This window comes from Rattus rattus, chromosome 2 (genome assembly GCF_011064425.1).
Source record: "Rattus rattus isolate New Zealand chromosome 2, Rrattus_CSIRO_v1, whole genome shotgun sequence".
In the NCBI taxonomy this organism is placed as follows: Eukaryota; Metazoa; Chordata; class Mammalia; order Rodentia; family Muridae; genus Rattus; species Rattus rattus.
This window is the reverse complement of record NC_046155.1, coordinates 160,655,325-160,670,384: the sequence shown is the minus strand read 5'-3', so window position 1 is coordinate 160,670,384 and position 15,060 is coordinate 160,655,325. Positions and strand designations below refer to the sequence as shown.

The 15,060-nt window shown below is 39.9% G+C and overlaps 1 protein-coding gene and 1 pseudogene across 2 annotated transcripts in view; one reads left to right on the top strand and one right to left on the bottom strand.

Moving 5' to 3' along the window:
• Window positions 1-15,060, top strand: part of LOC116893360 — a 545,263-nt pseudogene that overhangs the window by 391,196 nt on the left and 139,007 nt on the right.
• Uri1 (URI1 prefoldin like chaperone) overlaps window positions 1-15,060 on the bottom strand; it is a 57,100-nt gene that overhangs the window by 12,919 nt on the left and 29,121 nt on the right. For both annotated transcript variants that reach the window (XM_032893835.1, XM_032893836.1), the window contains exons 3-4: window positions 10,033-10,111; window positions 8,994-9,129 (exon numbers count right to left, since the gene is read on the bottom strand). In XM_032893835.1, coding sequence (XP_032749726.1) covers window positions 8,994-9,129; window positions 10,033-10,111 — 215 coding nt within the window. The remainder of the gene's footprint in view (window positions 1-8,993; window positions 9,130-10,032; window positions 10,112-15,060) is intronic.

The following is a 15,060-nucleotide window of genomic DNA, read 5'->3' as shown; positions in this document are numbered from 1 at the left end:
CCCAATCCCCTGTCTTTTGTGTGCCAGGAGTTTTCAAGGATTCTCTAAGCAGTTTCAACAGGCCATGCCCCCTGGTGGAAACGCTTGCAAGCCTTTTTAAGGGAGTGTCTGTGGACTTGCACTATGAAACGGCACTGCATGTGTGCTTAGTGTTACTCCCCTACCGACCTCAGCACAATCTCATTTTTCTTTTAAGGCAAAACACATAAGGCACTGGAAGAAGAAACAAACAGAAAGGGACTAACACGTGAATCCTGGACAAATAACTGCAGGAGAGAAAGCTGAGCTGTCACCCACATAGGCCAAGGAAGAAGGAGGAGTCACTGTGGGTTATGGGCCAGAGACAGTAACTGACTTGGGAAAAGGAAACTAAAACCAAGGTCTGGAAGGCAGTTTGAAAGGTGCATGAGGGCTCTGGGAGCAGGAACATCTGAAATGTTACATCATCTGGGGAAAAAACAACCCAGGAAACAGCTCAGTGAAAACAATTAAGCAGGCTCTCCTTCAAGGCATCCTGCTTGGTTCCCAGAACACAAATGAAGACCAGACTAACACAGAAGCTGCTACTTTAAGACTGTTCTAGAGAAAAGTCAATCAATCAAAAATCTGGCTCACTCACAGGACTGTTTCTGGCACAGTGGGGTCAGAGTGGGTGGGAGCACAGGTAGGGTGAGGCTTGTGTTAACCTGTGTGTGTTTGTCAGTGGGTGTGGTGTGGAAGTGTGCGTGGGTGCCCACCGTCTATGATAGGTGTCCTTCCTCCACTGCTCTCCACCTTCAGTTTTCTTAGTCAGGGTCTCTTACCAAGCCTGAAATGCCTACGATTCAGCTAAGCTGGTTATCAATGAGCGCTAGTGATCCATCTGTCTCCACCCAGCCCTTCTCGAGTATAGGAGTGTACCACAACCCCCAGCTTTTTATGGAGGTTCTGGGGATCTGAACTCAAGTCCTTTTATAAACTGAGCAATATCTCCAGCCCAAGACCTCTTAACAGCGTTTAACTCCGATTGTGAATAGTTAGCAAAAAACCAACACCGGTTAGCAAACAGTCTTCAATATTACTGACAGTAAAAGGAAAAAGAAAAGATGATAAAGGAAAACAGTGAAAAGAAGTAAAAAAAAAAATCAAGAGTACTCCAAATATATTTTAGGAAAAAAAATGCCAGACATAGTGGTGCACGCCTTTTGTCCCACTACTTAGGAGGCAGAAGCAGGCAGATCTCTCTGAGTTCAAGGACAGCCTGGTCTACACATGAATGAGTTGAGTTCCAGGACAGCCAGGGGTAGCATAGACCCTGCCTCAAAAAAAGACAAAAGTTACCATGAAGCAAGAACAAGATGGCAGGATGTTATAACAAAAGAACATTCAAAAAACAGGAAAAAAATTTTGGAAATGAAAGGTCAAAGATGAAGATCAATTCAAAGATCAAGTAGAAACCACTTCAAATCTCAAAAGAGAATTCAACAAATCTCAAGCACAAATTTAAAGCAAAACCTTAACGTAAAGCTATCAATAACACCTAAACTAGTACCATGCCAAGAAAACAAAAGAAAGGAAGGAAAAAAGAAAGACTGCCCTGTTGGCAGGCTGCAGAGCTGGGCAAAGGTTAAGAGCACTTGCTGCTCTGCCAGAGGACCTGGGTTTAGTTCCTAGCACCCAGGCAGCCTAACGACCTCCCTCTGGACAATCTAATGCATCTGACCACACCTGCGCTTATGTGTGCATGCCCACATGCAGACACATGCACCTACATGTAACTAAAGATCATAAATCTTAAAAAAAGAAAAAGTTTATATTGACAATAGAGAGAACACGCAAACAAAATCAACTACTGAATAATCCAAAAGAGAACAAGAAGCTAAAAAACAAGTAGAGAGAAAAATAAATCCTAAGCCTAAATCCAAATATTAATAATTACATTAAATGTAAACAGTCCATATACAACTGAAGAAACTGTCAGACTGAAAAGGAAAGCACTATGCTGGGTACAAGAATGCACTTTATTACGCTTTAATTAGCACAGATGTTAGAAGGAGAAAACACACACCCAGCAAACATTAAGCAAGAAACCTATGTAGAAAGAATCAGGAAGAAAGGAAAAAGGTATAGGATCATGAAGGCATCATTCAGAAAAGCACAGAAGCATCGACTATCTGCAGTACCTGAAAATACGCTTCAAAACACATGAAACAAAAACTGACAGAACTGAAGGAAGAAATGGCCACAGCCACAATTCTACGTGCAGAGTTCATTCTTCTCTGCACAGTGAACAGAACCAGTGAACAGCTGCAGTACCGAACATCATCAACCACAACACACATGACTGCATTTGTACAGCATGTTTGCACCACAACAGCAAACATATTCTTCTCCAGGGCAAAGCACTCAGGAAGACTGAGCATATCCTAGTCATAGCACCAAGCTTACTGTACTCTAAAACTTCCCATCATACATACATTCCATAACCACAATAAAACTAGGAATCAGCCTCAGAAAGAAACCCTCCCAGCATTTAAAATTAAACATTTCCATTTCTGGGATTAGCAAACTTCTCCTGTCAAAGGCCAGCATGTACTTCCTTTAGATTTTGAGGGTCAGACTTGTCTTAATCTCATATTACTGTTTTCCTCCTCTCTCACAATTTTTCTTTTATTAATAAGCTTACATTTATATGTAAAAGCTGGGGTCGACCAGATGTGGCCCAAAGGTTACAGCCTGTCCTCCTATTGTAAATAATTAGTAAGCAGGTCCCAAGATTTAGGACACTTCACCTAACTGAGAGTGAAAACACAACTGTCAAACAGTGCATCCATCACTACAACACCAACAGCAGAGGATGAGCACCCCCAAAGGAACCACACAGTAAACCCAGAAGAACAAGCAGAATACGTTTTAATACACAAAAGAGGAGATATTAAGAAAGCCAAAGGCTAAGTCCTGAGATCACCAAGATCGATATACCCCTCAGCCTCCCCAGTACTGATGCTTGGAGGACTTCTGACAGTCGACAACTCTGTTAGCTTCTGCCAAGTGGGTATCAGTGACACTCGATGCCTACCTGTGACAGCGTCTACTGATACATCAGCAAGCTCCCAGGGAATGAGAAGCATAAAACTAATACCTGCCTATCTACACAGAAGAACAAGAAGAAACACGTCAGCAAAAGCAAGGTTAAAAGTAGGACTGTCGGGCTGGAGAGATGGCTCGGCGGTAAAGAGCACTGAATGCTCTTCCAGAGGTCCTGAGTTCAATTCCCAGCAACCACATGGTGGCTCACAACCATCTGTTATGGTATCTGATGCCCTCTTCTGCTGTGTCTGAAGACAGCTACAGTGTACACAGTCACATACATTAAATAAACAAATCTTTTTTTAAAAAAAAAAAGGACTGTCACCCCAAATTCATTTAAAAGAAATGAGTACTTAAAGCTATAAACAATTTTACTAGATAAATTTAAAAACTTTGGTGAAACCAAGCAAGTCTTTTAAAGTGAGAAAACATCACTCTCCCTGAGGAAAACAACAGTCTAAGTAGTACAATACCTAGTAAAGAATTTGAGTTTGTAGTCAACTCCCCTCTGCCTTCAAGTGATTTTATTGGTAGATGCCACCATATACTTCACAGCACCAATTCTATGCTGTGTCTTACAAAAACACAGACAGAACATTTCCCAAATCACGCTACAAATCAACATATCATTAGCAAAACATTCGTAATATACAACAATACATCATGGTCAAATATAGATCATTCAGAAAAAGAAAATCAATCAATATAATATAGTACACTAACAGAAGTAACACAATACCAACATAGCAAAAAGAATGCATTCGAGATCTATTATTTTTAAAAAAAAACAATTTCACATATTAGAAATGAACTTCCTTAATATAACTGAAAGTACTGACTTAAAAGAGGAACTTAAAAAGAAAAAGCCTACAATCAATGCATCTTGTAGAAAAGACCAAATAACTTCCTTGGCAGAAAAATGGCAAGACCAGCTTCTTGTGGGACTCCTAACAGTGAAAGACAGGCTGTCTCCAGCTCTTTTGCCTGCTTTTGGGACCCTTTCTTCATACTGGGCTGCCTTGTCCAGCCTTAATACAAGGGGAGGTGCCCATTCACACTTTAACCTGATATGACAGGTTTGGCTGATATCCCTGGGAAGCCTGCCTTTTTCTGAAAAGAAATGAAGGAAGAGTGGATGAGGGTTGGGAGGAGATGGAGGAGGGGGTCCCGGAGGCAAGAAGGCAAACCATCAGAATGTTTAAAAAAAAAAAAAAAAGAAAAGAAAAAAGATGCGGGCTGGAGAGATGGCTCAGTGGTTAAGAGCACCCGACTACTCTTCCAGAGGTCCTGAGTTCAATTCCCAGAAACCACATGGTGGCTCACAACCATCTGTAAAGAGATCCGATGCCCTCTTCTGGTGTGTGTGAAGACAGCTACAGTGTACTTATATATATAATAAATGAATAAATCTTTAAAAAAAAAAAGATGCCCATTCTCAGCAATTCTGCTCAATCCCGTACGGAAAGCCAATGCAGTAAGGTAAGAAAAAAAATAGAAGGCATGAATATAGAAACTGAGTTAAAATATGTTGCCATTTACAAAGACACAAGTGTCTACAGCCAAACTCTTAGGGCATTTATTCAAAGAAGTTCACAAAACTGACACGGGTTTACATGGTTACATGGTACAATATGAACTGCACCGTCTTTAGAAAGTCAAGGATGGCCTAAGTACCACGTACGGTGTACATTCTTGGAAGACAGTATAGTTAAGATGTCAATTCGTCCTACACTGATACATAGGCTTAGGAAAACGCCAGTCAAATATGAAGATTTGTTGTAGACAGAAATAAGCTGATCCTAAAATGTAGATGGAAGAACAAAGGAACTGAAATCACTGAGTTTCAGAAAGAACAAACTAGAGCTGGGTTCCTAAGCCCAATAAAGCACACACTGACTCACAGTGCCTAATCTTAAGACACATGACAAAGCTACAGTAATTGAGACACAGATGGACACATATAAAAAAACAAAGCAGTGGTTTACATGAATGAACTATACAAAGAAAGCCAGTAACCAATTCTTCCATTGTTTAATAATTTTAGTGAAGATACCATTTACATGCCATACAATTTACCCACTTAAATGTTTTCTATGTGCCTGGGGCTACGCAGGACTCATCACATGGATAGTTCGCATTCACAGTCCTCAACAGTTACACTGTCCATTCTTCCTACACCTTCCTAGCCCTAAACAGATACTAACTCATTTTCTATTTTCTAAATGTGTCATACTAAACATGACATAGAAAGAAGTAGGGCCTGTGTAACTGGTTCTTCCCCTTGGAATAATACTTTCAAGACACGTCTCTCTCCATTGTCAAATTATAGTCCATTGCATGGAGACAATCCATTTTACCTATTTCTTAGTTGATACTTGAGTTGTCTCCACTTCAGACTACCACTAGGGTCTGCACAAGCTTTTCTGTGGATGTACATTTTTATTTCATTTATATGTAATACTATTTCTGCTAGGTCCCATAGTAATCTAGTGCTTACGATTTTTTTAAAATTCTAATTTTCTAATACATACCACCAATTTACATTCTCACCAGTAGTATACAAAGATTCTAAATCTCACACACACACACACACACACACACACACACACACACACACACACACAAGTTTTTGTTTTTTGGTTTTTGTTTTTTAAATTCTAACCACCCTGACAGAACACTTCTTGTGATTTCAATTTGTCAATTCATTTTGTCAAAGTGGAAAGTCAATTGTGGAGACAGGATGCTATTTTCAAGTGCAATGTTAAAATAATTGTACACTCACTCATAAGAAAAATGAACCTTGACTTACACCACATACCTAAAGGAAAATTAACTTAAAACATGAGCAAAATCATAGATACTGAAGGTAGGTGAAGAACTCTTAAATATGATGACAACCACCCTAACAAGAAGGACAGCAAAGGACTTCACAATGTAAACCTGTTCTGGAAACACAGTCAACAAAGAGTAAAAAGGCAAGCTACAGCAACATAAGCAAACCATATATTCAAAGGAAGAGACAGCCTCAACATGGATAACAAACTCCCAGAACCTTCTCAAGTTCCTGAAAAGCACAACCCTTGAGGGTGCTGGAGAGATGACTCAGTGGTTACAAGCACTTGCTGTTCTTCTAGAGGAACCAGATTCAACTACCAGCACCCACATGGTGGCTCAAAACACCATTTTTCAGGAGAGTCATGCCCTCTTCTGGCCTCTGTGGTCACAGCCTGTATGTGGTGTACATACATAAAAATCACATAAAAATCAATCTAAAATTTTTTAATAAAATAAAAATTTTTTAAAATTACAACCCTAATTTTTAAAAGTGGCTAAAAGTAGTCCATCTATACTCAATATCACCAGTCATTAAGAAGATGCAATCAAATTCCTTTCCATCTCTAGAGTAACGAATTCAAAGGATACAAAAGCCCTAGAGCTCTCACCATTGCCAGTAGAGAGGTGAAGATGGAGGGGGAAAAGTTGTGCGGACATTGGTTCTGCTGTTCCCTACTGTCCCACAAAAACAGTCTGGAAAAATCTGCTCATCTTTGATAACCTTAACACATGTTCACTATGAGACCCAGCACAAGAGGTGTGGGCAGGTTAAAGTCTGTGTGGTATTCTCCAACAGCTCCATTCCCCCTTACTGCAAGTGTGCTTCCAAAGCACTAAGAAGAAATCTATGCTTGGCTCTCGGAGGCTGCTCAGCAACAGCATGGAATGAGCTCTGATACAAGCAACAATGCAGATAAAGCATTAGAGCTAGAGGAAAAGCCATTCTCCAAAGAAACCAAGATCCACCTGCAGACCATTCTAGGAAAATGCAAAGTAATAGTACTGGAGAACGATCAGTGATGGCCAGGTCTCAGAAGCTGAGGGAGAGAGAGCCCACACATAGGTAAGCACAAGACAACACGAGGTTTGATCCTGCATACTGACCTCATACCTATGCACACTCAGAGTGGTGATGGTTAAGCAGATCAATGTACATGTCAAAGATCACAGAATAGTATACCAAACAATTTTAAAAGAAGTATGAAAAGATACGTTCTTATTAAATGGCAAAAAGTTAACACAAGGGAGGATGCTGAGCTTGCCCTCTTCCCAGAGCTCCGGTCCCTGAGCCTTGACTGTCAAGTCCACTCTGTTCCTCACTATGACTGCCTTCTGGGGAGTGGAGGCAGCAGAAACTCAAGACCTGCCATACCTCAATCCCTCAAGCGGTGCGATCAGAGGACAAGCTGTAGCTTCTGTATGCAAAGACCTCTTCCCACCTTGCCATTACCTGGTCAATAATGCAGCACCTGACTGCATGTATAAGTTGTTATTTCTTTTGCTTTAAGAAAAACATAGGGCAGCAGTCCCACCTACCTACAGTCCCACATCAGCCTCAGTTACCCACCATCTTATATGAAATGGAAAACTCCAGAAAAAAAAACAATTCCTAAATGTTAAATTGCATGCAGGTTGAGAGGTATGATGAAATCTCATACTGAGCAGGCCACCCACACCACCAAGCCTCCTTCAGTACAGAACACATGTCACCTAGCCTGTTTGGTCATCAACTCACTCATAAGATAGCTGTGTTCAAGCATTCCTTGTTTTAATCATGACTCAGAGCTTAAGAATAATGATACCACATAATGGAAAGGCCAAAGAAGACCCACAAAGGGATTCAGTGAAGAAAAAAGATGAACGTTCACATTAAATATGGAAGAAAAGAATGACATACTGAAGTGTTAAGATCTATAAGATCCATATGCCAAAAAAAAAAAAAAAAAAAAAAAAAAGAAAAGAAAAGAAAAAGAAAACCCACATTATCCTAGAGCCACACCTCAACTAGTAAAATTGCAACCAGCACTCATGCTAGGAGCCTAGTAAAGATGGAGGACTCCCAGTGAGAGGGATCTGGATCAGCCACGGGGACTGGATCATATGCACCTTTTATTAAGTGTCAACTTTAACAATACACCTAGACATTCTCTTCAGCGATTATAAATTACCCTAACACTGTGGGTGAAAGCCTCTGAGGCTTCTTATCCTATTAGACTCTATGTAGTTAGATATGTGCCCTGACAATTTAGATAAATAGCTATCCCAATTACAAACCTGGACTTGATTTGCAATTAGTCTCCAACAATAGTTTCCAGAATTTCACAGAATACATGAGTTTTCCAACTAGTACCCAACTCCTGGATAACTGAAATTATTTCAGCTTTAGAAAAGTCAGCTGTATCTCATATAATGACCTCATTTATACAGGAGAACCCTCAAATTATTTTCAAATATACATTTACTAGAAGGTTGAAAGCAAATAAGGATGATATATCAAATTTACACACATCATTATAAAAATACCATCAGACTAGAAATTAAATAAGCTTACTACCATAACGCAACCACGCCAGAGCTCAAAGCATCCAGGTATGTATATAGGATAAGAAACTGGGTAAACAAAAACAAAATGGCCTTCTAAGATGCGGCAAGACCTCAAGTTACCTACAAGGGGCATCTTTCCACATGTGGTCTCTTTAATACAATAAAAGTGAGATTTCCTACAAACCAAAACCAGATTTAAAATGTCCAAACTTTTATAAAGAGGAATTTCTCTGATTTCATGACAAAGAAAATAAATTACTTCTGGGTCCTGAAATATTAAAAGCAGAGGCATATGAAGCAACAAGACTCACAGAACACGAGTATAAAATGCCTTGGCTCACAGTTCATACCTTTGGAATCATGGCAAGTGGAAAGTATTTCCAACCTCCATTCTCAAACATTGCTTATCCGTAGATTACTGATAATCCAGAGCAGCAAACAGCCTAGACTAGCAAGTCCTGACAGTTGCTTGGGTGAGCATCCCCAGCCCTGGAGACTGTGAACACACATAACAGAGAACAGAACATCTTCACAAAGGTACCTACGTTCTTTCCGATGCTCAACTAAACCCACGGCCTGCTTCGCTGAGCACTTTGCAAACCAGTTGTCCCCAAGTAAAACAGTGACTTCATTAGTATGGACAAGTTTTCCTGGCATGAAGGCAAGAGGGCCGAATGGTACCTATTGGTTAAAAAAGAAAAAGAAAAGCAAAAATTTTAAACATACATTTTTAAAATATTTAGCATGAGAAACCCTACATTACTGAGTTCTTGCCTATGCACTGGGAAAAGTAAAATGTCGATTTCCCAGAAATTTAACATTGTATTAAAATTTTACCAGGAAAATCTATAGAAAATTGTATTAGGCTAATAAATTCATGTTAAAACAGGAAAATAAAGCCACAGCATATTTCCAAGATAGCTCTTAGAAGAAAGTAGCAATGTCTATGAATGTTTACACATTTGATTAATCCTTAAGTCCTTAAGTTCATTTAAGTCTAAATGAAGCCAAAGCAGTGAGGAACTACTGTCAGTGAATACTCTTAGTATGGAAACCTATGTTTTGAAGGTAGGAACTATCCACATTTAATCTAGCACAGCAGAACAAATCCTCCTGAAGCACACTGATGCAGTGGAGGCTGCAGCCAAGAGCTCAGGGCAGACTGTGTATCACAATGAAGGTCATTCAGAAGCAAACCATCAGCACCTCTCATATAAAAATCAATGTTCTGGGGTTTAAATCTATGACTTACCAGACATTATGGCTTGTTCTTGCTTTGGCTAACAGGAAATAACTAAATACCATATTCCTATCATAATTAGTTATATATAAAAATACATTTGCATACCAAACATGTCACATTTCTGCTAATATGTCACTAAACCATAATAATTATATACAAATCATTGTATTGGTTTTGTTTCAAGCCTAAGAAAGCAAACCTTCCTCACTATGGAGACACCTCTGACAGTGTACCAGCTGACAGTTCGTGAATTGTCACACACAGCAAGGGGAAATCCTATTATTTCACCATTAGACTGTCTACGACAACATGTGACTCTAAAAGGGACACAGTGAGCATACCATGACGTCGTAAGACAACTTGTCAGGCAAGGTCCTCAGCCTCTCTTGAAGAGCACTATAGTCATTGTCTACTTTCTCCCTGATGAGGAAAACACCAAACACAAAGTGAGTGCATGGATCAGAGTCCTGTTGGCTGCATTCAGCAGTTTACACCACTCAAAGTTTACAGGGTCCAGCAGTGGCATCGTTTTCCCATACATTCACACAGAAATTGAAACTCATTCTGAAACTGAACACTCACAACTTGACAATTAGCTTAAGGTAGGAGATGGCCTAGTCTAATACAACGTCAAAATTAAGGAAGCATGAAGGGGGCTGCTATTTAGAGGGAGCCAGGAACTCACACTGAGAAGACACATCAGATATATACCTTCTGGGTAAATAAACAGGACTGTACAGGGGAGCTATGAGCATAAGAAGGCATCAGGGGCTTCAGTCCTTATCAGAGAATCTAAGCCCAAAACCAGTGTCATCAACTCTTCTGATGTGAACAAGGTAAGAAATCCAGTCACAAACAGAAAAAAATTGAGGAAGCAGTAATGCCAAAAGCATTTCAACTAGTCTCTGAAATCTGTTCCGTGGTGTATGAAAACAGCTGCCAGCCAGTCGTGGTAGCTCATGACTGTGACCTCAAAACTAGGGAATAGGAGGCAGGAGGATCAGGAGTCTTTCTAGGCTGCATATTGAGTTCAAAGGCAGCTTGCTGGGTTACATGAGATCCTGTCTCAAAGAAAATAAGGGGAAAAGGGATTGGGTGAATCCATTTAAACAACCCTAAGATGTGACTCAATGTGACCTTGCTGGAGCAGAGAGTAGCATGTGTCCAAACTGTTCCTCCACGGGGCTTCAGCCTACCGGGAATCAACTGCCCCTCTTCCTGAGCTGAAGCGTTTGCCTATGCTGAGATGAAACTTCTTTGGAGGTCAAGTTTCCTAAGGACTCTTTGCTCTGATGGATGTTGCAAATAACTCTAGAGCACTAAACTATCCTCTAAAAAGATAACAAAAACAATAAGCTCACCAAGTAATTTAAAGGAAAGCATCCTGTCAGACTAAAATGTATCCTGTGCCATGTAGGTAATCACCCAAATAATAAAAATGACTCTGCTACAAACTGTGGCGTTGATGCCAATGGACTCCTTAGCTCCACTACAGCAGTAGGAGCATAATTAATAAAAAGTATCCACTCGGTCTTACGATCCCAGGGAATTTCATGTGTGTTGCTATTTATTCTGAAAAAAACCAAAAACTCCAGCAATAATGTCATTCAACATTTTTCTCTTATACAAGGTAGCACAGAAAGAAAACAGGAAAGAAACACTGGAGAGAGCCAGTCTCCTGTATCCTCAAAGCAGACACCCAGCTAACCTAGGGCTTCTTATTCTCACACAAACTCTCGATTTCTTTTTTCTTTCTTTTTTTTTTTTTTTAAGATTTATTTATTATATATAAGTACATTGTAGCTGTCTTCAGATACAACAGAAGAGAGCATCAGATCCCATTACAGATGGTTGTGAGCCACCATTTGGTTGCTGGAAATTGATCTCAAGGACCTCTGAAGAGCAACCAGTGCTCTTAACCAGTTCAAGTACTCTGTATAAACTCTCCCCAAAACTTTTATTTATTTAAAAAAAATAATAAACTGTCTACTATGGTATTTCTTTTGTGTGTATCTTTGTGACAGAGTGCACAGGCACACGTGAAAGCCAGAGATGAACACTAGAGTCTGCGATCACTTTCTACCTTACTTTTGAGATGGGGGTGGGGGGTGGGGGTCTCACCAATTCAGCTAGACTAGCTGACTAGCAAGCTCCAGGAGTCTTCCTGTCTCTGACTCCCCAGAACTGGAGCTATAGGTATGCACCCATTTCTTTATGTGGCACTGGGGATCAGAACTCAGGTCTTTCCTGCTGGTATGTAAAACAACCACCTTCTTAGACCCTATTATTCTATTTCTTAAATAAATTATCCATTGGTTACATTTTTATATGGACAAGATGGCAAAAAGCCTTCCTGAATGGACTATATACACCAGGACCAGGCCTCAGACGAACCACAGTTTTAAAGTCAAAGCAGAGAGTGAATGAATACCAGCCCTCCAACTCCACTCACACCTATTACCTTTAGCTTCTTCCAAGTTTAAACTGGAAAAATATCTGTTCACAAGCTCATAATTTCAGAAAAGCATAATTTTCAGAAAAGATTATTAAGCACTAAGATCAGGTCCCACTTAACTTAGTCATTCAACTGGACAGTGTGACTTACTGAGAGATAACGGAACAGCTGAATTTCACCATCCAGAGGCTTTGGAGACAGGGTCAATATGAGTAATAAACAAGAAGATGTGATACAGTACCAAGAGATCACAGATGCTCATTAATCTATGGAATACTAACAGCCTCTGTGATTCAGACTGAGACTGGGTAAAACCTCAAGGACTATCTATCCACTAGCTAACGCTTCTGATTAGGTCCAATTAAAGTTAGCATTCAGCATGTCTTACATTGGTAATCTACAAAAAGACACTTAAAAAAGAAATCTCGTGTGCCCTCAGAGAACAGAAAGTTCAACCAAGGTAATGTCAGCAATCAGTATTTCCAAATGAATACTCAGCTTTAACCTTCATTAATAATTCTCTCTAGAACAAAAATGTGGACAAACTAGAAAATCTAATCTAAGACTAGAGTTGCTATATTTTGAATTATTTTCTAAAGCAGAAAAAGAAAGTGGAAGAGGATTTAAAGTGCAGTAATGCAGAAATACTTTTTGAAGGGAGGTTAGCCACATACCTTGAAGAAATCCCTTTACATTCTGGATAAAATGTTCAGGACCAGAAATTAACAAAATGTGATCTCCACAACCCTCTAATACACAAGACCAATGATCCCTTTAAAACATCACATGCCTATGCAGCATATATGCAATTTGCTTAAATGTAGAAGAATCTGCCTACAATGTATGCAGTGCCCAAGGAGGACAAAATGGTGTATCAGATCCACTGGGACTAGAGTTACAAGCAGTTATAAACTAGCATATGTATTTTGGGAGCTGAACCCCAATCCTATGTAAGAACACTAGGAGCTTTTAATGCTGAGCCATGTATCTAACCACAAAAAGTCAAGTTGTCTTTCTTTTTTCCCACTTAGAGCAGGGCTTCTCTGTGTAACAGCTCTGGCTAACCTGAAATTCACTTTATAGACCATATCGGCCTCAAACTCACAGAGATCCACCTGCCTCTCTCTTCTGAGTGCTGGGATCAAAGGCATTTTTTAAAATATGGACATTTTGCCTTCATATAAGTCTATGCACCACATGCATGACTGGTACTCTCAGAAGTCACAAGCGGGAACTGGATCCCCTGGAACTATAGCTACAGAGAGCTGTAAGCCTCCATGTGGGTTCTGGGGATTGAGTCTGCAAGAGCAACAAGTACTCTAAAGCACTTAGCTGTCTTTCTAGCCTCAATACGAATTGTCTTAATAACTAATGTTAAAGACTGGAGAAGATGAGCAGAGTATCTGCACCCCAAATATTAACACATCTCTGTCAACTTTATTTCTTGAACATATAAATGTTAGGTGCTTTAGTCTTATTAAAATATAGCAACCAAAAGATAATTACCTAAAATACTGTTTCTTCCAATGGAAAACAAAGCCTAGCTATAGTTAGAGCAAGCCTCTCAAACCCACTTACTCCTGTTTGTCTTCACTGTATTTGATGAAGACTATATTCAGTACAACTATCAACCCTATTCCTGGCTTTACAGACTGAACCAAGGGTTTTATATGCTAGGCAAAGGCTCTACCACTGACTTACATTCCCAGCCCTCTTTTTATTTTTTTATTTTGAAACGCAGTCTTACTAAATTGCCCAGGCTGACCTTGAACCTGCCATCCTCCTACCTCAGCCCCAGTAGCTGGGCTGAATGGCTTGTGCCACACCAAGGTTACCAGCCTTCAATTCTAAACTTCAACGTTTTATTCAAGAAGCCTACTTCATACCAAATAGCTTCACGCAATAGTCTTCATAGAAATAAGGACTATAACCTAACTGAATAGCATGCTTTAAAAAAATAAAAAGCTTCTTTTGAACCTTGCTGGCCATGTCTACATGTCTCTGTGAAACACCTTTAGTTTTAAAAAGGCAGCAGCAAACAAAGTATGTCTATAACTAGCCCTAACCTTAAAGTATTAAGATCAGGACAGACCCTACGGGAAATTTTATTTTCATAGAAGTGTAAGTCTGAAAGAGCAAGCTAAAGCTAAAAGGTGTGAGTGAGTGAGTGAGTGAGTGAGTGAGTGAGTGAGTGAGTGAGTGAGTGAGTGAGAGTGTGTGTGTGTGTGTGTGTGTGTGTGTGTGTGTGTGTGTTAAAAGATGAAGCATGCCAATGACTGACTCTGAAATGCCTCAGAAAGAACAGATTGATGAGTAAGAAAGGTGGTATATAATCAAGGTTCACCTGCACAGTCCTATGCAGATGAAAATTTCGGTAACCAATTATTTAGAGGATACAGAAGAGCATGAAGAAATACTAAGCCTTCCTGTTCCGGGAACCACTTTGTAAAGAGCAAGTAAGCACTGAATCCCTTGTTCCAGGCAGGAGCAGGCTCGCATCTCCACCGTTAGACGATGAAATGAAACCTCTGATGAGAAGTGCAGAGTCTTCCCACTGTACTTAAATAGCAAGACAACTAGCAGAAAATACTAGCACTAAACTGTCTTCTTGGAGGAAGTCTCCCATTATTTCTTTCTCTTTTCCTAACCTGATAAACAAACAAAAAAGCAGAAGACACCATAAGGTGCTTAAAAAGAAAGGGTTTTACATTACCACAATATGTGGGTTATGATCTATAGCCAAAAGTTGTCTCTAACAAACAGCGAAACCTAGAGCTTCTGAAATGTACAGAGGTCAACAGAAGCTACTTAGCTCATTGTCAGCACTTCAGAACTGTCCTATAAGCACCAAAGAACGCCTACTCTCAATCCAGTTCACTAGACAGTCACCACTGCTCGGCAACAGAGCTCTGGG